General features: G+C 35.4%; 1 protein-coding gene across 2 annotated transcripts in view; it reads right to left on the reverse strand.

Moving 5' to 3' along the window:
* Positions 1–3,263: 3,263 nt before the first annotated feature.
* LOC118744766 (transcription factor mef2A) overlaps positions 3,264–23,570 on the reverse strand; it is a 44,620-nt gene continuing 24,313 nt past the window's right edge. For both annotated transcript variants that reach the window (XM_036478079.1, XM_036478080.1), the window contains exons 2-4: positions 16,434–18,621; positions 4,395–4,613; positions 3,264–4,326 (exon numbers count right to left, since the gene is read on the reverse strand). In XM_036478079.1, the coding sequence (XP_036333972.1) occupies positions 3,632–4,326; positions 4,395–4,613; positions 16,434–18,591 (3,072 nt within the window). In that variant the 5' untranslated portion in view covers positions 18,592–18,621 and the 3' untranslated portion in view covers positions 3,264–3,631. The remainder of the gene's footprint in view (positions 4,327–4,394; positions 4,614–16,433; positions 18,622–23,570) is intronic.

Raw genomic sequence — 23,570 nt, forward strand, 5'->3', positions numbered from 1 at the left:
CATAATCCAAATGCTTAAAACGTTTTTATCTCAAAGTCAAGTTTTCCGATTTACGCGGCTATTGCTTATGACCACAGACATATTTGGTCAAGCATTTTTTAGCAAGGCTGCTACGACAAAATCATATTCGCTTGAACTCGATAAAAGGCGCTGAAGTTTAAATGAAGCCATATTTTTTGCATAAATGCGCTAGAAATGTTTAATCTATATATATTTCTAGTCATTCAACAAAATATTCTTAGTACGTCACTCTTAAATTCAGAGCTCAAACGGTGTAAACGCCTTGCTAGGCTACTGGCAAATTGTCCATCTTTTCAGCCCGCGAAAAGCTCTTCTATCTACATATGTCCATATCGCGCACTTTCCAACGTACGTTGTATTTCGATCACAAAACGGTTATGCTAAAATTGTATTCCTCAGTAGACCAAACATAACAGTTATGATGGCCTACGCGTTGACTGTCATGACACGACCCAAGAGTGCACTATTCCTGTAAATATATGTATTTATGTATGAAAAATAAGTTGTGTCCGTTAAAAATTATAAAGGTATGTATGTATGTATATTTTTCAAAGTACTTACTATTTTCGCCCGGAGACAGAGTGATGTGTATATCCTCTCGCCTCAATATGGGCTCTGTAGTAAAGAAAATGCAATAAAAGTACAATTTAGAAATCATTACTTTTTAGACAAGTTCCATGGTTACACTTTCGTTGCGGCAAAGCTGAGTACAAGAGTGGGAGCAGGAGCGAAACAGCAGGCAATTAAAAAAAGCGGCAGACACAATTCAAATTCTTTTTTTTTATATATAGTAGCAAAAAACCATATAAATCAAAGTTTCAAACTGTATTAACGCAAATTTAACGAATTTTCATTAAAAATTTTCAACTTTTTACTCAGACTTAAAAAACACATTTTGGCATGCAGTTTTATAGCCAGTTCAATTTAAGTGCCGTTTTCTCAACTGAAACTTTAATGCTTACTTTATATTTAAAGGTTGCTTTAAAATTTATAGTACTATGTAAAGCATTTCGATTATCGGTTTTTGACGAATGTACGTTTCTTGGCAGTAAACCAATTTAAAACCGATAATAAATTGCTTTACTTTAGACAACTAAAAATTTTAATACATTATTTAAATATAAAGTGAGCTTTAAAGTTAAGGGTTACTTCAGAAAACGGCCCTTAGTGTAATAATGGTAAAATTTTAAATGGCTAAGAAATCGTGTTGATTTTTAATAATTTTTTTGCTGACGGCTCTAGGTATTTTTCTCCATTTATATAGAAGAAAATATGAAAAGTTTGCCATACACCCCTGAGTCGAGAGTATTTTTGTAAGGCAGTTTCGAATAAATGTACTTTATCGATTCTCCTAATCTCGTTGTTTAGATCGTTCATCCACGGATCGTCCGAATTCGTAGGTCTGGTCATGTCATGCACTATTGCTTGTCTCGCCGTTACTGAGGGGAAACCCGGTCGGATTTTGGGGGATTGTGCATGCGGTATGAAGTGGGCGGATGCTGGAAGTTACGTTGGGTTATAACCAGGTTTTTGAATTGGGTGAAAAAATTGGTCCGTTCGGTTCGGCGGGTCTAAGCGTTTTTGCAGCTTTGGTGGTTCTTCAAACATTAAACCTTTGAAAAAAGTAGCTCGGTTTTCGGTCCGGATACTAAATTTGTGGAAATTTTCAGTTCGGTTAGTGGTTCATTTAATTAGTAAAAAAAAGCGGTTAATCCGGTACAAAACCGGTTCACGTGTCTGGTTATAACATCATAGTATTCAGCCAATTTTCGTTATGTAAATTTGTTACAACTTTTTTTTTTATTGGAGCGGCGTTTCGGAAGCAAAATAAAACAAGTAGGAAAGTCTAAGTTCGGGCGGAGCCGAACATTAAATACCCGGCGCAAGTATTAAATATATGTTTTTCACCTTTCCGAAAGCTACCGCTACATGGTAAACCGGGGTGTATCCATTTTGAGTAAATTAGCGTCCTTAAATTTCGAAATATTGAAGTTTCAAGCATTTCTGAAATTTACTGTTATATGAAAAGCGGCCGTAATTTTAGTTCGATTTCAATAATTTTCAACGTTTTGCTTCTATGTGGCAGGCATAATAACCACACCGAGTTTGGTACAAATTGGTAGAACGGTTACCGAGATACATATATGTGATCATAAGTGGGCGGTGCCACTCCCATTTTTCAAAATTTTATCCTAAACGTATTTCTTGGTAAAGAATTGTTGCAAGCATCAATTTTGAATAAATTAGCTTCAATAAATACTGATTTATCGAAGATTTCGTATTTCTCTAAATTACCGTTATATGGGATGTGGGCGTGATTATTGTCCGATTTTAAAAATTTTCGGCCATTTCGTATGTTATACCAAGGTCAACAACTGTGCCAAGTTTGGAAGAAATTAGTGCAGCGGTTACCAAATTATACACATGTAACCATAAGTGGGCGTGGCTACGCCTATTTTCCAATAAATTATAATATTCTTATTTTTTGTCTAAAACTTATTGTAAATATCAATTTTGAGTGAATATTCTTCAGTAGTTACTAAAATATCGCAGTTTTCGTATTTCGGAAAATTACCGTTATATGGGAGGTAGGCGTGGTTATTGTCCGATTTTGCCCATTTTCAATACCATCCGTCCTACGCCGGAAAGAAGTGCACACACCAAGTTTCGTTAAGATATCTCAATTTTTACTCGAGTTATCGTGTGCACAGACGGACGGACGGACGGACGGACGGACAGACAGTCACCGCTTAATCGATTTCTCTTTTAATCCTGATCATTTATGTATACATTTGTCTATATCTATCTCGATTCGTTTTGTCTGTTACAAACAACCGTTATGTGAACAAAGTTATAATACCCTTGTGCACAAGTGCGCTCGGGTATAAAAACACTGAATGAATTAAAAGAGGACAATAAAAAAACTAAATTAAAAATAAATGCAACAACTTAAATTTTACATGCCAGAGAAAATAATTGCTTATAAAAAAGTTTCTATTTATAGGCTTGCGTTAATAGTAAGAGAACTTGAAAATTAAAAACCTAAACAGTGCAAACTCTTTTGGAATTCGAATTTGATACAGTTCTAATTTTATTTAGAAATTAGAAAACATTTTAGAAAATGTAAATGAATCACAACGCATAAGGGAATGTTTAGTTACATATATCGATATTATATGCCTTTATTATCTTAAATTTGTATTAAATGATTTTCGTTAAGTTTTTATTAAACTAAAATAAGATATAATTAGATTAATATTTATTTTAATTTTTTGATTAAAGCACATATTTTCCTTCTTTTTATGTTCAAACATATCCAGCTAACTAATGTAAGAGCAAGCAAAAGCTTTTAAGCTGCATGCAGTCTATACACATGAAACACAAACATTTAAACGCATAAAACTGTGCTTAACTTTACAGGGTAGTATATACAAGCGTATAAAAAAATTACCGCATTTGGTTAAATAGAAAAAAAAGAACAAAAAAAAAAAAGAAATAAAATAAAATTTAAACTTAGTTACTAGTTTCATTAACCTAAGTATTGCAAAAACAGAAAGTACTCAGCACACTGAAGCAAAAAACACGCCATGCATGTGGATGCCCTTCAGCGCTATTCAGCAGCCACCGTGCGTGCGGCAGCAGTGGTGGCACTAGCACTCGCCCCCGCACCATCCGAACCATGAGCAATTGCTGCTGGTGCCGCTGCAGCTAAGGCAGCCGCAGCAGCTGCTGCAGTCGCTGATGTATTGCCAATAAATGCTGCACGTGAGGATGGTGGCGTTGCCGCTGCCACTACTGCCACTGACGCCGCATTAGCTGTGGGCACAATGCGTACCGTACCGGGTAGTATGCGCACACATTCACACGCCTCGCATATGTTCAATTGTGGATGATTGAGGAATGTACACATGGAACAGGGCCAACGTTCGAGTGGTTCTTCATCATCACCGCCATCGGTATTCGAATCGGAATAATCTTCTTCGTCGGTGGATGGTTGTTGTACATACGATGGTAGATGACTGACATAATCTGGACGCTGTTGTTGGTAAGCGACATTCGGCGACGATGTCTGTAACAAGTGCGAGGAGTTGGGTGTACTAGCTGCGCTAGCGTGTGTACTGCCAGCGCCAATACAACTGCCTGTACCACAACCAGGCGTATTTTGAGGTGAGAGGAAATCTCGTTCAGCCTGCTGGTATGGGTAAGGATATAGCACCGGTGGCGGTCGCGCCGGTCGTTGACGTGGGAATGGTTGTTGTTGTTGTTGTTGTTGCAGTTGCAGTCGCTCGGCTTCGGTTAGCTGGCCTGCAAGTAGAAGAGTTTAATTTAATTCGGATTTGTGTTTTTTTCTGCATAACTGAATATATGCTTACCATATCGTCGGATATTTTCAATTTGATTCAACATTAGCTGACAATCAGTGCGTAATCTTTCTATTTCATGATCCAGTCTCTCAGATTCGCCGGGATTCAAATTTTCTATTAATATGTTGATTTCCTCTTCGACATGGCCAAGTTTCTTTTTGTTCTCACGCAGTGCTGTGGCCAGCTTGTCACGGCGCGTCTTTTGACGTTTTATATTCTCGGTGAAAGCTGTGAATAGTAGAGGAAGGAAATCGTTAGTAAAATGAAAAATTTTCATCAGTAATTTGGTATAGGAACAACCGTCCGCGGAACATTAAACATCGGAAAAATCTAGCCAACTCAAGAATCACAACAAAAAAGTAAACGTTTTAAATCTCATAAGTTGAAAATTTTACAGAACAACAAATGATAGCTCTTACTGCACTTTATTCCAATAGGCATGCCGTCAGAGACGTTAAACCTTGGGTCTTAGTGAAGTCATCTATTCAGTTGGCAGAAAAGGGCCAAAAATCAACGCAATTTTTTAGATACTTCAGACTTGCACTTTGTTATACTAAAATTAGTTGGGCTATAAAGCTACATACTTAGAATTTCTCTAAAAAAGTTGCAAATTAGTATGCAAATTTATTGAATTTTCCTGAGTTTTGAACAAAGTTTAGAGATTTTGTTTTTATGTTTTTTGGTGAAGTACGAACTATATTTTTATTAAAAAATATTGAAAATAAATTAGAATAAAAAACTTTGCATATATTGTGAAAAATTCTCTGTGCCAATACTTTTGTCCGGCACTGTACATAAATGACGCAGAAAACTCCAAGACGCCAAAAAGATTAGCTAGGCGCACTTCATCTTCAGCGTCAGCAAATTAGAATTTATGACCCTTAAAACATGAAAACCAATAAAAATGTGTTTATTGCAAGAGAGCGCCAAGTTTCTTTTTTTTATATTTGATTAAATAAAATCTTAGGATACTATTTTCGTGCTTGTCAAAAATCATTAAATGTGCCCACTTTGGTCCACTCCATTAAAGCGCACACAAAACGCCCACATTTGACGCTATACATAAAAAGTTATGGACAACAGTACGTGTCGGACAAGTCGTAAACCATTGGATCTACAAATAAAATACGCAACACAAATTCATTTTTAATCCGATAAAATATCGTAAATGCACCCTATTGCTACCAAGACCCATTTTAGTACGTAAAATAAGCCAACAAATTAGAATTTAAGATATTTTTAATATATTTATTATAGAAAATCCATCGAAAAGTGAAATTTTTAGAAAAGTAAGAACGTAAATCTATTTTCACTTCATCTTTTTCAGCTGTTGTTAAATTGTTTATTTGTGCTCGTTTTATTTTTGGCATTGCTAAAATAGCACACCGTGGGTATCTTAAAAATATAAAAAGAAAGGAGAAATGTTAAACAAATTAATAAACATTCCTGCGCATTTTTATCTGATTTCTAATAATAATTTAATAGCGTTAAAGTGGCAACAAAGAAAAAGGAAAAACAATGTTGCCTGCGCGGCGCTGCTGGACATAAACGAAGATCGCCAATCGACGAATTCTTTGGATATGTGTAAATAATTTTTCTCAGTATTACACGTCAAAAGCAGTGATCTATTCATTTGTTGAGATGGACTTTCTTAAGACGGAACGTTTGCTAGCTTACTGGGTTCGCCTTTCGAGCTGAGCTGAAGATAAAACTAAATGTGACAGTAAAACTCTAGAAGGAAATTTTTTTACTAGCTTTGAAGAGAAGGCATATTGTCGTCCAGTTGAACTGATTAATCATTTGTATTGCATAGCCTACGTACTTGCTCCTGGATAGCATAGCAAATTTCACGTTGAGATATGGAGTGACTTTTTAGTCAGTTAGATCATCTAAACCTAACCAACCTACTGTTCTTCCTGAATCTGAGGTCAAAAGAATGATATCATTCGAATTAAGACCTTTGACCTTGATCTGTAGACATGATACGAGTCATATGGATACCGTTATCATGCGATATATTTTTTCGTATCCCAAATAACGTACCGGTGGGTCTAGTAGAATAGAGTGTAACCGTAGTGATAAACTAATCTATGATAAACCTTTTATCACAAAAATTTAAACATAACTCAAAGAACGACCTATATTTCACAGCGCTACATTTAGAGTATTTATTTCTCATGGTCGGCACAACTACCGGAACTGCTTTTAAGAAATGAACGGTAAGAGGACGAGATTTCCAATAAAATTATGTCACATTCTCGTTCGGCAATTCTAAAAGCACTTTCTCGAATGTCTATCGGAACAAGATTTTTGGAAAACTAGATTGCCCCCACCTGCTTCGCCGAGTGTATGAAATTTCTGAGCGCTACAGTAAGCGTAATTTATTTCAATGAAAACCGAACATATTTAGAGTCAGCTTGAAACATACCAGATTTTCAAACTAAAACTTTCTTAACCCTTTTTCTTGTGATACATTTCAATTAACTTATTTCTTGAATTCAATCCGAATTTTAGTTTTTAAATACGTGGCAACCCTGCTACATGTAGCTTAGAAACAAAGCATTTTCAAGACCATTTCCATGTATACCCGTAATATTTTAATAATTCATTTAACTTTTCAATATAGTTTAGTTTAGAGGGTGGCAACAAACCCTCTTCAAACACCTCAGAAAATTCTACTTAATTAAATTTGGCTTTTTAAACAATTGGCAGTCTCTCAAAAATATTTTCAAACTACAACCTTTCGTCTGACACCCATATTGTGTGACTTATACCACCAATTACTTAATTCCCCTGATTCCAGTAAAATCCGATTTTTTAAATTGGTGGCAACCCTCATACATGGATCCTAGAAACAAAGCCTTTTCAAAACCATTTAGACTGATACACATATTGTAATAATTAATTTAATTTATACAGGTGGCAACCCTAGTAAAACATCTCAACAATATTCTAAATACTCAAACCAAAACCTTTTGAAGTCTCTTTCGTCTGACACCCATATTGAATTTGATTATTTAAACAGGTGGCATCATTCCTTCATGAGCATTGGAATTGATTTTATATAGCTCTATTCCAGATACCAGAACTCTACCACACATAATACCCAAGATAGGCACGCACCTTTGTCTAATCGAGATAAAGGATATCCTATGTTTTAAGTTGGACTAAGTTGCAACATTGTGTAAAATTTCATAAGGATCGCTTGAATTTTAGTTGCCTTAAACAATGTACTATGTACGGGGACAGTCATATCGGCCTAACCACTGAAACATGGCCTCGCAAACTTTGTGTTCTCGACAAATGGAACAAAAGAGCTGTAATAGATCTCTAATGCGTATAAATTCGATCCGATGGCAATAAGTACTCTTAATACATATATCATTTTGAAACTATAGTGGTCCTTACAAAAGCAAATAAGATAAAAAATTATCAACCAAAGAAAGAGTAAATCGTATTTTATCTAAAAATTATGACGAGTTTATAAAATCATTAAGTTTATAGTATTCAAAAATAAAACTGAACATGCATGTAAAAGTGCATAAGGTATATTTTTTCGGTTTTTATTCTAAATTTAAAAAATTCATGCTAAATTTAACAACACACCGGAAAGCAAACAAAAATATTCGCACATACTATGTACAAAGGTGTACATTTGCAAACGTGTGACTTGAAATACATATGTTTGTACATTAGACCTTACCAGAAAAAAAAACCTCCCCTTATACTATAGAGTCTAAAATATTTTTGCAAAGCAACTTTGAAAAAAGCTTTTATTTATTTTTTTGGTCGAACACAGAGCTTAGCTTTTTAAATTTTTTCGGCATTTACACTCCGATGTTAATTTATGTTATACCGATGCTTTTGCCTTGGGGAGAAAATGTTTTTTTGTTCCAAAGTTCATTGACCTCAAGTACCACGTTCTAGTACTTATCCACTATACTAATTTCCTACTTAAAGCTCACCAAAAATCATTAAAGCTTTGTTAAGGAAGTATTTTGGTTATTTCAGAATTAAAGCTCGCCAAAAATCATTAAAGTTTTGTTAAGGAAGTATTTTGATTATTTAGTAGAACAATAAAAAAAAAAAATATTGCCGAATGCAGGTGTCACCGAAAAGTGTTCGGCAAAAAAAGGTGTTTTTCGAAATTGCCTTGCAAAAATTGCTTAAAATCAGAGGTGATGCTGTCTAATGTACATATGTATGAGTTTATGCAACTATAGACGAAAAGGTAAATGTGTTTTTTTTTTAGCGGGTGTTGAGAAAATGCTGCTCAGCAATCAGCGTCATAACTTGTCTGTCGTTTCCTGCACGCACCTCTCCCCAGACATGATGTTTCTTTTTTGGCGGCGTACAGTGGGAGAAGTGTGTTAGTTGAATAATTGAGGTAGGTAGGCGGCGGACGTGAGCTGCGCCAGCAACTGTCGCGTGATCGAATGTCAAATATGCATAGGACATTATTAAGAAATAAAAAAAAATGCTAGAGCGTGGCGACGCACAACTGCTACACAGTGTGTTTTTTTTAATAGAAGGGTCCGCTATAGTTTTTTTTTAATTTTATTAATTAGTTTTAAAATTTTAATCCTTATTTTCATTTGCCAGCAGTGTAAACTTTGGGAGATAAATACATGCGGCACAAGTTTCGAGTCTACTAGATTTCTGAAAATGAGGCCTTATTTTGGGCAAAAGTGGGAGTATAAAGGACTCAAAATGAAGGAAATTAGCATGTGGCTACAGAAGATATGGAATAAATTCACCGACGAAGACTTGCGTGCCACTTGCGCTTTTCTCTCAAAGTGTTTACCGATGGTAGACCCAATAAAATCAAATTAAAGTAAAATTTACGGAAAATTAACAATAAAATAATAATATAAAGGGCCCTTTCATTTTTCGAAAAACCCTGGGTGCAATACATATGTATGTAGAGCAAATAAAAAATGTATTACATACAAATAAAAAATATGAAAAAATTATAATTTCAAATCTATAAATAGAAAAGTATTAAAAAATATTTAGAAATTAAATTTATTTATTAGCTGAGTTGCGTAAATGCATAAATATGGTATGCCATAAAATTTTTATCAGCACCATATTCCTTATTGTTTTCACTTCTTCGAAACTTACAAAGCTAAAAGAACTAGGATTAAGGTATAAGGTAGAGGTTCGCACTCAGTAGCTCACGATAACATCACTGTGGCTCGCCATGGCTCACTTACATCAAACACACCATTTTTGGAAGCACAACACGCAGAATGATGACACCGAGCGTTGACTTAGTAAAAACAAACGGATCGTCATTCATTCAATGCTACAGGCCAGTATGCAGCTTTCAAGAAAAGCAAAAACTCCATATAAAATGACGTACAAGAAATGGCTTAGCAATTTTCTCGTTTGAAATTTCTTTAAGGCAGTACGCAGTTCTTAAGAAATTTACTACGATTTGGCCTTACCTCGCGTTGACTGGCATTTGCTCAGCATTATTAGCTAGCAAAATAGATGTTGTTGCAATTTTGATTGACATATAAAGCATCAGAACTTTCAAATAGAAAATCAATCACTTATGCAGGGTGTCCAAAAGGTACATAAAAAGGTCTTCAAGAGTTAAGTATCGCGGTTATTTGAAAGCAGTTTGCTGTACAAAATTTATTCCACCGAAAATGTAAGTATTCCGAATTTTAAAATTTTTAACCGACATCAATAAAAGGGGAAGGTTATAAAAAAATTCATTGGAATATTTTTTATTATATATGTATGTTATTGAATAACCGTGGACCACGCAAACCAGGTGACTTTTTTTTTGTATTGAAAAGGTGGTATTTCAAAGGTGATCCCATACTAATTTGGTTTAGTTAAGATCATTGGAGCATGAAAAAACTAACGCCACTGCTAAATTTTTATATGAGCATTGAAGTCGGTGGATGTTTTAACTTAAAAATTACTTGTAAATGATTGAATTTTTTTAGGATTTGTCAGTATATTTGCCTTACTTTTGCGTGCTCGATGTTTGCAAAAAAAGAAAATAATTTTCTGCCGCCGATTTAAGAATTTCAAGTATTCATAAAACGAAAAGAACATACACACATAAGTAGAATCTGCTAAAAATTAGATAAATCAAAAATTAAAAAAAAAACAAATCTTCATAAAAATCTCTGAACTTGAAAAATATGCCAAAACAAAAAAAAAGCACCGCTACGAAGTATGTATGTACATACGTATATATGTATGTATGTAGTTATTACATACAAATATCCTATACACGGGCGCTTATAATTGCAAAAAAAAAAACAAAAAATAAGAATAAAAAAGTAGTGGGTTGCAGATCGTTGGCGACACAAATAAAAATAAGATATTAAATCTTGAAAACAAGCTATAATGAAGAGAAAAAATTAAAAAAAGTGCATTAAGTTGTCAAAGCGTTAAAACGTAATAAGAAATATGTCCTAACGTGAGAAAAAACAAGCAAACTAAAAAATTACGTACAGAAAAAGGAGGGACACATGAAGAACGCACAATTAAAACAAAAAGCAAGTGCATAGCAGCTACATACGGTGGCGAAAATATAAATAGGGACGTGACGTTTTAACACGCTTTTGCTTTTTATCTTTTGTTTATTTGATGCTTTTCAATTTCTTGTGAATTAGAAAAATTCGAAAAACTTCAATAATATTGTTAGCCCAGTCAAGTTGGCTCAATAAATAAGTCCCCATCGATCCCACCTCTAGGTCAAAGGTCACATAAATTGCTTTTTCGCATTTTTCAGCCAAATGGTACGGTTTATCATAAAAATAGTTGAGACGAAAGTGTAGATCATACAATTATCTATAAAAACTATTATAACATTTTTCATCCTAAGGATTACCATTTCTGAGATATAGCGATTCAAAAATGTAGTAAAAGGTACACTAATATGCAAAACATAAATTTGTATTGCAACTTTTTGTATGTATCTCTACTTAAGTGTTCATAACTTCTACATTTTATTATCCAATTTAGATAAGCAGAGCCTTATTGTATTTACGAAAGATCACGCTTTGACGCGCGAGAATCCAAAAGTTAACAAAAAACCGAAATTTGTCTATATCTCAAAAACTATTATAGTTTATTATGTTTTGACGTTATATTCAGATTCAGCGGAGCATTTTACATAAGTGGAAATGGTGTAGGGCCACAGGTGGGATTTCTTGTAAAATAGTGTAATTATCAATTAGATGAATAGTTTAATCTAATTACTTTTAAAACGCCTAAAGCGGGTCAAAAAATAGATCATACTTATTAAAGCACATACATATGCATATGTATATGTAATTTCCTCGAAACACTAGTTCAAAATAATTTTTTGCTAAGAAATATATTCCAAGAAGTTTTGAATTGTTATCATTTACATATTTTTTTTTTGAATATGTGTGTATGGCATAGGAGGATTCTACGTATAATTCTAAGCAAATTTGCCGAAGGAACCATGGGTCTAAAACCAATTTGGAGTTTGCCAAACTGCGAAAATAGGTTTCGAAGAAAATGTTTTAAGAAAAAGATAAGGGCAGAAATGGTTTAATAATAATAATAGATAGGCGCTTACACGTAGTGTTTGGGTAAGCTTGCCACACAAAGGGGACAGTTTTACGCCGACTCCGAACGGCGAGATTGTATTTTGGCAGAAATAATCTCGGAGGTTTGCCATTGCCTGCCGAGGGGTGACCGCTACTAGAAAAAAACTTTGGTTTTTTATTTTTTGATGTTGAACCGGGCATGAGCCCAGGTGCTGCAGATTGGTAGGGCGCACTGCTAACCACTCACCACAACGGCCGTCTCATACAAAAAAAAAACAACACTTTTAGAATGTTTTTATACAAAATTTAAGCACTTTACTTTACGGCACTATAGCAAAATGCTAAGAAACCTATTTTCGAAATATGGCAAACTCCAAATTTATTTTAGACCCATTGTTTCTTCAGAAAATGTTCTTAGAACTACACGTAGAAGGATTCTTTTGTGCTATACGCCCATAGTCGAAAAAATCTCCAATACAAGTTGACCCGCCCTAATGCACATACATGCATATGTACATTTATACCACATATGTATGTATGCTCCTGCTTGTATACATATTTATGTGTGTTAACTAAAAAGCAAGCAAATTAGATAAGAAAGCTGAACACATAACAAAAGCAAGCGACAAAATGAAATAACTGAGTATACAAATATGTAGGAAGAAATATACATACATATGTACAAAAAAAAACATTGCATTTCACAATCTATCATCTACTTAATTTAGTTTAAGCAGAAAATGACGTCGGCAAAAATGCAAAAAGCTGACAACAATATTATTTACATGTGCATACAAATGAAAAATATATAATAAATAAGTGCAAATAGAGCGCTGTGAACTTAATTTCATACATACATACATACATATATTTATGCACTACTTGAAATTGTAGCATGTACCCAGCAAACACAGTCTCTAACGTTAGAGAAATTTGGATTTCTACATTAGATAACTAGGGTAATTCTCTAATCGTTCTCGAGTCGATGACGAAGTTAGAGAACTACATTAGAATTCGACTCGAGAACGATTAGAGAAACAACGCAAATTCCAATGAATGTAAATAAGCAATATTCCAAATAAAATGAGTCATAAATTATTTTTAAGTTCAATTAATTCATTATTATTTTATTGCGAATACATTTAAAACCAATTTTACAAACAAAGCGTTTTATTTAATAAAGCAAAACAGCACTTTGAAATTCACATTCGAATCCCATTAGAGATCAACAATAGAATTCGATTAGAGAATTAATATTTTCTCGAGTCGAGAACTATGTCCCATTTTTGTTGAGATCGCTATGATTCTCGATAGTTTTTCGAATCGTTCTCTAACGTTTGAGATTGGAGAATGTGACTAGTTCTCCAATCATTCTGTAATCGATAACTAACCTCAATGTTTGCTGGGTATGTTCATATGTATGTTTGCATGTAGTTTTTTCTAATCAATCAACCGATAAACATTTGAAACACAACACGTTGCCTTACCTTGGCATCCTAATAATTTGTGGGTGTATACAGAGTGTGCCGAGCTTAAATTTTGTTACATTAACGGTCAAGCATAACTTTCCAATACAGAAACGATGATATAGTAAAATATCCAGGCATACATATACATACTATGCAAAGGACAATAACGCACTCCACTCTACATACATACATATCAGTGCGATGTACATATGTATGTATGTATGAGATTATTCTACCTATTTTTAGCTATGAAGCTTACAAGGAAAAGTGTCGCAAATCTCGAAGGCAGACAAAGACGCGCAAAGTAAGAAACACAAACCAAATTTATAATAATAAACATTACCAACACATAAAGTAATCGCTACGCTTATCAGATTGATTAAAATTGTTATTGCGTCGTTAATAATTTATGTGGGTGCACCTGACTTTGAAAAGGAAATAAAATAATTTGTTTGTGTGTATGTATGTACGTACAGTGACTCAAACAAGTGTTCACATGTTGATTTTTTTTTTAATATTTACAATGTTTTTAAAGCCAAAGTTTATTTGTTATTTTTCTATAAAAATATTGTCGAAGCTTTAGCCAAAACATTATAAATCAAAGTTCAAAATTTTGTAAAAAAATTTAGTAAAATTCAACAATTTTTCAGAAAATTTCGAGCTTTTTAAGCTGAACTCACAACCTTTTTTGTGTATGCAGTTTTATAACCCATACAATTTTAGTCTCACGAAGTGCAAGTTTCAAGCAGCTAAAAAATCCCGTTGGCTTTTGAGATTTTTTTTTTGTGAAATAAAATGCGGGAGACCATTCACAAAAAAATTTCAAAAAAACAACACCAGTTTCTGTAAATAAACAAAAAAATAAATAAATTTCACTTGTTATATAAAAAATAAAAAACGCGAAAGCAGACACAAAAAAATAAATTCTCAAAAATCAACGGGATTTTTTAGCCAGTTGAAACATGCACTAAAATTGTACGGGCTATAAAACTGCATTACGAAAAATGTTGAAAAGATGCAGATTAAAAAGTTCGAAATTTTCAATGAAATTTGTTGAATTTTCCAAAATTTTGTATAAAGTTTGAAACTTTGATTTATATGGCTTGGACCTGAAAAATAAAATAAAAACTTAACTTAAAAAACAATAAAATAAAAATTTTATTGAAATACGTTGTGTATATTAAAAAAAAATCAGCGCGGGAATACTTGTTTGAGTTACTGTATATATGTTAATAATAATGTATATATGTTAATAATAATATATATATGTTAATAATAATGTATATATGTTAATAATAATGTTAAAGAATGTTAAAGCGAAAACAAACAAATTCACTAGAAAAGTAAATAAAATCCGATTTTCGATAAAGATTTCAAAATGGTGCACGAGGGCATTGGCATGGTATATATACGTGGATAACTGAGCAGGCATTTAAACTGGATAAACAACGCAGTCTACGCCAGATAGAGTTACAGGGGAATACTGTTTTACTGGTACTGAACTGTGGTGCAATAATGAAGAAGAAAATATTTCTTAAAAGAATAGACGCTAAATATGGACTATCTATGATTAAAATGACAACGCAACTTAGAACTATACCGACGGCTTGATACCATGCCTTGCTGAATTTTTCGACGGCGGACCGGACATCCAAGAATATGGGGTACAAAACTGCCACGGAATAGTTTGTATACAGTACATAGTATAGCAACAACATTTCCTGGAGGAATAGCCTATATCGACGGCTGAGTGGAAGATCGACCTATCTCGGCAGTCGGTTCGAAACACCCTAACTCAGGAAACTTAAAAAAATGCCCTACTTCAGATTTTGGTTGAAGAACACGCGATATGTTCCTGGGCCTGAACTTTAAGGTGTATGTGGAGACTACTATTGGATTGAAGGTTGACGCAATGGCACGAATGAATTTCTATATCGACAGTCATAGTGCACCCAACTTCTTGAGGAAGTACGGTAGAGTACAAAAGCAGGCATGACTGAGTTATACGAACGGAAGTGTAGTTGTTCGGGGTTCTGACGAATACTGGCAACGAGGAGGCCGACAGACTCGCCAATCAAGTCGTTCTGTAGCAGGTAGCGACGGTGCTGCCAGGTGTCTAGAATAGTTTCTTTTATCTCTTAAGAGCGAGGGCGCTAGGCCTCTAGTTGGTGTACTAACAGGACAAGGGCTTTTAGTTGCACATACCTTTAAGCTTGCTCCAATTTGTGCAAAGATTTGTGGGAAACGCGGAATGAAGGGACTGTGGAGCACATCCTCTGTGCGCTTCCATCCACCTTAGCTGCACCCATGAGTGTAGGATTTTTCACCGAATCTAGAATCAGTGCTCCAAAGAGGAAACAACAAACTTTCCTAGCTTGCGAATAGATCAATATTTTCAGACACTGAAGAATGTTGCTCTAAAGTGGGCACCCAATTCCTCCTTGCGTGGTAAAAAAGGTATTAACATCGTTACCGATGCCTACTGTAAGTCTACTTAAGGTTTGTTCTCTCGTTCGTTCTAAGTATTCCATTTTGACAATAATTCTTTTCGAGCATTTTTGCAAAAATAAACTGTGAATTTTTTATAACGATAGTTGCGATTCCATAGGAGTCCGGACTAGTGGAAATAGTCACATCTTACTGGAAATCGATCCCGTACTCGGTTCTCTGACTAGTGTGAGGTGAAAATTATTTAAATACTTGTTTAAGTGGATTCTAATGAATTTGGAAGTCTTTTTGTTATTTACATGTGTGAGCTGAGTGTGTTACATACAAAATTTTTATTTTTTGACAGTTTTACAAGTTTTAGTCCGAGGAATACGGGATTGAACCTGATACTAAATTATGTTGAAGTTAAATCCTCCCTTTAACACCCCTTTCCACCAACAGAGCTAGGCTGACTCTAAAAGCTCACCAAAAAGTACAACTAATACATCTTTCTTTCTCTGAGCCACCATCAAATAAACGAAAAAAAAGCCAATTACTTCCAGATTGCCAGAAGGCGACTGGACTTCACTTCAAGAAAAACTTACCACTATTTTCGTATGGCAGGCACATATCGTCGCTTGTTGGTGATGTTGTCGTTGTTGTAGTTGCTGGTTGACTTCCTCGCACCGCCAGCATATGCGCTGGCTGTGATGTTGGCGATGTTAATGTTGTTGTTGGCGGCTGTTGATGGTGCGTTGCAACCGCCGTCGGACTTATACCGCCCGTTGGTCCACCTGGACCATCTTGTTGTTCCACACCAGCGTAATTACTACTATTGCGCGGTCGTATGCGACTCGCATTGAAGACGCCACCTTGATCAGTGACCGTTATATGGAAATTTTGCTGAAAGCCACGCCGAGCGTCGAACGAGGTGCTGGAATAGGTAAGACCACTACCGTTACCGCTCAATGCTGGACCGGCCGATATGTCGATTGTTGACTGTGGTGCGACGGCGGTGGGTTGACGCAATGTCAAATTGACTGAGGTATAACTTTTCTGACTTGTTGGCGTACTACTTGCACTACCGCCAGCGGAAGAAGTTGATACAGCGCTTGTGGAAATATTCGAAGGAGGTAGAAAATCACGCGCGTATGGCGGCTCTGGCTGCACTGTGATAACTGAGCGATGACGGATCGGCGATTTGAGTGGCGATGAAGGTTGTTGCTGATAAGCTGGAGCAGTGGAAGCAATGTGACTGTTGTTGTTGTTATGCCTATTGTTATTGTTGTGGCCGAGCGCAAAAGCTTGCGATGTCAATCCCACATTGACAGCGAATTCGCTCTCGCCGCACGAACTTATCGGACTCGTCAAGTTCGATTCGGTCGAGTAGCTACCACCGCTTTGTGATTGTGGTGAATTTCCGCAACTGTTATTGTTGTTGTTGTTAATTAGATTGTGGCTATTGTTGGTTTGATTGTGAAAGACGGGCTTCGGCGCGATCGGAGGCAGCGGCGCTTTACGTATTGGCTTCTGCTGCGACGTATCCGCTGACAAGCCGGTCGATGGCTGCTGTTGCTGTTGCTGGAGCTGGCAGCGCTGCTGCAAATGCTGCTGTAACTGCTTGTTCAGCTGTTGCCGTTGCAATTGCTGTTGGGACGCCTGCAAGTTAAGCGTATTGGGTCGCGCGCGCGGACGCGTGGCTATCAACGGTGCTAGCGCTGGCGGTGGCGGAGTTGCGCCTAGCTTATTGAGCGCCGCTACGAAATCACTTGAGCGCGCACACTCACCGGGTGTGTTTGTGGTGGCGGAAGCGGCCGCGGGCATATCACACGTTTGACTTGTGAGTTCACCGACACTATTGTTGTTGCTGCTGCTGTGGTTATTGCACGGCAAATGATCACTACTAACATCTTTCAACAAGTGACCACTATTATTGCAGTTATTATTGTTGCTATTATTTGTTTGCACCAGCTCAACACTATCACAATTCGTTTTCACGTCACTTCGCTTCCGTGGCAGCGTACCCGGCGGCGGCTGTGTTGGCGCGGCGCGAATCGGACGCAACGGCGTAGCGGGTTTTTGCGACACAGCGTTTTTATGACGTTGCGGTGGCTGCGGATGTGGCGATTGTGGCGACGTCTGCGCCTGGGGGCTAAATTGACGTTGCTGTTGTTGTTGTTGTTGAAACGATGGCTTCGACTGATGGGCACTATTATGTTGCTGGTTGATGTTGTGTTGCTGCAACACCTTCGCTGGGTAAGTTTGCGCTGGTGTCGGATTCAATGCCAATTCATTTCTCAACATCTGTATGCAATTCTCACGCTGATGGCAATTCTCGTTCACGCACTGCGCTACAATCGGATCGGGTATGGTGGGGAACTCCTGCTTCATCTCATGAAAGAGATGCATAATACTTATGTTCGTGCAATTGCAAGCGGGACGTGCGCTAGCCGCTCCCTCCGAATTATTGCCGGCGGCGTCGATGCCACTGTCACTGTTATTGTTATCGTTGCTGATGTTGTTCAGTAGATTGTCTCGGCTGTTGTAACGCCGTATACCCAGCTTGCTGAAGGTTTCAGCGAGGGGTGTACCCGTCGTTGCGGAGGTAGGCGTTGTGTGTTTTGGTGATGCTAAATCAGTGGAAGTGCTAGGATCACTGTTGTTGTGGTTGTTGTGGACTTGGTTGGCGTTGCTGTCGTTGTTATTGCCGTGACTATTTTGCTTCAGAAAAGTAGCTGGCGGCTTTGGTGGTTTAGCCGCCATTTTTGGCCATCATTTGCCACGCACACGCACCTGAAACGCGGAAGAGAAGTTTGATTATTGGAATTTTCGACATGGAATTAATACAAAAAGGGTTCGAATTAAAATATATAACAGACTCCTAAAGGAGGTATGTATGTAAATGAGAAAGCACGCAAACATTCCAACTCAGTGCTTTTCCCAGTTTTGCAGTTTTGCTTTTGGGAAAAAAGAATGTGGCATTTTTTCATTAGGTTTTTTTTTAATACAATATAAAATGATATCAAAAGTAAACTTTTATGGACTGCCTTTACCAGTATACACCGATGGCTATCAAATCCACAACTTTTTCGATATCAAAAGTTAATTTTTGTAGATTTTTGTTACCAATATACACCGATATTGTTATCGATATATTCCCACAAATTTATCGGTAGTAATATCGGTGTATATAGGAAATAAAAATCTACAAAAATTTATTTATACATTTCAGACACAATATTGACAGACAAATCGATAACAAATTTTGTACAAAATTTCGATAAATTAGTCGTTATCACAAAATATATCGAAAACCATAATAGTAAGCTCGTTTGTTAAAAAAATTATGAAATCTTTATAACAATTACGGCATTGAAAATAATCTCAATAAACATGGTATCGGTGACATCAATAAATATTCCGACGGAAAATTCGAGAACTGTACGGGAATAGACATATAATAATATGTCGATAATGAATACTAGACGTACGCAAAGGGATTAAAAAACGTTAAGTGAACCCGGAAAATAAATAAAATTAAAATATACTGTAAATATTTAGAGAATGCTATGTTCTCCCTTATGCTATACATCCTGTTTACGTACCTAAAGCCCTTCGAACACTAAAAAAATCCTTGATTTTTATATGCTTCTAATTCCGGAAATGAGGGAGATATTTTTTTAGAAAATCTCTGCTGACAACTTAGCGGCTTTTGACGTTGTTTACACAGCGCGGATATACAATGTATATATAAAGAAACAAGCATTTTAAAACAAGGCTTCCATTACAACCGCTTAGTCAATTCTCTTGTTTTAAACTACATAACTGGCATTTCTCAGCCTCTATAAATAGACTGCTATTAAAAAATACATACATATTTAATTCAATTAAGAAGTATTCCAAGAATTTTACTCGTCGATATTGATTTTTAATTTGTTGAGGAAGGATTGCAGAAAAACGGCGGGAAAAAGAAGTAAAGAAATGCAAAAAACTAGCATTTAACAGTTGTACAAAACTAAAATAAGCTTAGTAGAGCATACATATGTACAGTCATGTGAAAAATAATTGGGACGCGCCATTTTAACCAGTTTTGACTTTTTTCTAATGTGTATTTAGTTTTTATAATTTTTTTATAAAAATACAGCTCATAAGTACAAGTTTAAAATTTTAAGGAAAAATTAGGATTAAAAAAATTTTACAACAAACTTTTTTTTAAGAATTTTTAGCAAAATTCCAGGAATGCGGTTTTAAATTCTAGCTTGCCAGTTTCAAGTGACTAAGAACTTGCGTTGATTTTTGATTTTTGTTTTGCTGGATTTTTGTTTTTTTTTGTATGGAAGAAAATAACACCATCAGCAAAAAAAAAAATAAAAACTCAACTCGAATTCTTAATCAAATTCTTAATAAAAAGTTTGCTGTTGCTGTAAAAATTGTTGAATTTTTCTACTTTTTCTGCAGAGTTTGGAATTTCCACTAACTTGATTTTTGTTAGATAATGTTAAGAAACAATAAACATATAACAAACAAAAGGAAAATAGCCAAAACTGGTCTAAATGTCGTGTACCTATTATTTTTCCCATATCTGCATGTCTACATATGATGTGTAAAATATCAAAATCATGAGACCCCCTTTATTTTGTTTAACGTACAAAATAAAGACATGCACAAAATTAAAACAAAAACTTTTTTGGGGTCGCTACCAGGGTTTGAAAAAATATATATTTTTTTTAAATCGCAAAAAAATTTTTACTTTGCCCAGCTATAACTAAGCGGTATAGGAATCGAATTTTTATTATTGTATTTTTTTTCAAAGTCTGGTAGCGACCCCTGAAAATGTGTTTAATATTTTGAAATTTCAAAATAAAGGGGTGCCGCATTCAACATTAAGATGTTGATATTTCTTGTACCACCCTAATGCCGGTAATTAACAGCTTACCAAAAATCATTAAACTTTTGTTAAGGAAGTGTTTCGATTATTGTAATAGAACTATTTAAAAAACTTATTGCCGAATGTAAGTGTCTTCACCGAAAAATTTAAAAAGAAAACCCCAAGGCTCGTCAAGAAAAAAAATAATAATAATCGAAATTGTTTTGCAAAAGTACTTTAGACCTTTTTTGTTCACTTGTAGTTCTTTTCAATTTTCTTTTGCACAAAACAGCCAAATTTATTTCATTTCCAGAATTAGCGTTACGTACTGCATACATAACGAGACGTGATGCTGTGAACCAAAATAACATTAGAAATAATAGAAATTAAACCGCTACTTAGCAGCAAATGCGTCGGCGGAATTGAGCAAAACAAAGAAAAAACAATAAAGTAGACAAATGTTTATTGACGCGTGTGCATTTATGTACATGTACATGCATGTTTGAGTGTGAGTGCCTGTGTGCGTTGCGAAAATATGCTAGGGAATGCTGGGGTTTATTTAGCGCAAAGTAGGTAGCGGCTGGCTCCATGACGTGCTAACGATGTGGTGAAAGGGAATTTAAAATAAAGAAAAAAATAATAAAATAAAAAAAAATAGAAAAATAAAATTAAAAACTAGCAAACACTTAATAAATAAATGACAGGAATATTTAAAAATATTTATGACAGAAAAAGTTACAAATGAAATGAACAATATGTGGCGAATTAGAGTACATGGCAGGTACCAAATAAATCAAGAGGAACTGTATGAATAGTGAAATAAATAGCAATGGAAAAAAGGTGAACTAAAAAAATTTTGATGGAAGTGTCATAATAATAATACAATTTTGTAAAAAGTCGTAACATAAACACTATTTTACAAATTTTATATACAGGTGTCTGAAAAAAAATAGGGACACTATATTTTGACCAGTTTTGACTACTTTTCTTTCTTTGAGTTTAGTATTTATTTATTGTTATTTTTTCACAAAAACCATATAAGTCTAAATTTTAGTTTGTGGAAAATTTAACAAAACTATATAACAACAAACAACTTTTTATTACGAATTTTTAGAAAAATTCGAAGTATGCAAGTTTCAAGTGGCTAAGAATTCGCGCGGATTTTTCATAATTTTTTTGCTGACATTATGTTTCGACACTTTTTTGTATGGAAAAAAATAATAACACCATCTAAAAATTCTTAATAAATAGTGAGATCCAAGTGAGACCTGTGAAAGGGCATTCGGGGAAAACTCGGTACAGCCATCATACGGTAAGGACATCATAGTCATCCGTCGGATCATAATTCATGGAGCTCTTAGTCCGGTAGAAAGCACTGGATAAGAGTAGCAATCAGAAAATAATCTGAAGGGTGCAGAGGGTGGTATATCAGGCGCTGTGAGTAGTCCGCCCCAAAAAGGGTTGATTATCATCTTACGCTTAAAGACGCCACAACTCCTCATAACTGGCACAAACGCAAAAGTGATCCTAAGGTTAAAGAAATGAAAATTGTGGAAGCATGCCGCGTGATCCTGGGCTGGCCTATAGTGCGTATTATGGGAATGTCTGACCTATTTTTCGGTCGCGTCGGACATATTGATGTTGCAAGAAACTGCGCTGCGAATGAGTCGACCAGGAAAGCCACCCTCGAGTCGATTTTACCGATGAAAGAGATAGTAGGGGGAACTTTGGCTACTTGCGAACAGCTTTTGAACAGATGGGCTTTGTGTCCGCTCAGCGAACGCTGGACGAAAACAATAACGCATTCAACTGCACGGTCTTTAAGGAGGAAGGTGCACCGCAGGCGGCCGGCCAGGGGATCTTCCTGGGTTCACAAAGCTGCAATGCACAATACTGGTTGGTGTATACACAGAATAACGTCTTATGGGGGTTCAAGCGGTGATATTAAATATCACATCGTACTGTCACTGTCGCAGCTGTTAAGAGGACTAAGGATCCTACTTGTTAATTGGTTCAGAGGAGCTCTCCTAGAGTTGACATCTCCCGTCGTGCGAAATTTCCTTCTTGACACTCAGCGTTTTTGGCGCCTCCGTTACCGTTCGTAGTGATATCACGAAGTTAAAGCGGATCGAATCGTTTTTTTTTTACCTCTGGATTGCTTTGGCAAAACGTTTTTCTTTTTTCTTTGAACCGAGGTTTGGATTTGGTAAAGCGGTTCAGGAGCTAAAAAAAAACTATATAAGTTAGTATACAGGGGATGAAAAATCAATAGAAATGAGACATTTTAACAAGTTATGTTGTTATCTAATAAAAATCAAGTAAATTCATATTTCAAACTTTGTTCAAAAATTATAAAAATTATCATAAATCTACGCGTTTTTTTACAATTTCAAACTTGCACTTTATTATACTAGAATTTAATGAGCTATAAAATCATACTAAAAAAATATGATTAAAAAGTTGGGAATTTATATGCAACTTTCGCAGAATTTTTATAATTTTTGTAAAGTTTGAAAAATGAGTTTATTTGATTTTTGTTAGAAAATGAGTGATATTTGAGTACAATTTGTTAAAATGACGCGTCCCTTTTTATTTTTCCACCACTCCATATAGCATTTTCAGCTCAAATGAAACCTTTTTCAAGTGAAATGAAACTTTTTACAAATTAAACGAAATCTTTTTCAAATCTTGTTCTTTGTTGTAAGAGGAAACAAAGAACAAGAACGAATAATTACAGTGGAACAGTTACCATAGTAGACTTTTCAAAACCGAATAATTTTTGGGTTGTAGATGCGATGTCCACAAACTATAAACGGGCGATATCTTATAAACTAGGAATAGTTTCTTTTGAGTTGAAAAGGTTCATTGTGTTTGA

This window comes from Rhagoletis pomonella, unplaced genomic scaffold (assembly GCF_013731165.1).
Source record: "Rhagoletis pomonella isolate Grant_MI unplaced genomic scaffold, Rhpom_1.0 Rhpom_scaffold_00008, whole genome shotgun sequence".
Classification (NCBI taxonomy): domain Eukaryota; kingdom Metazoa; phylum Arthropoda; class Insecta; order Diptera; family Tephritidae; genus Rhagoletis; species Rhagoletis pomonella.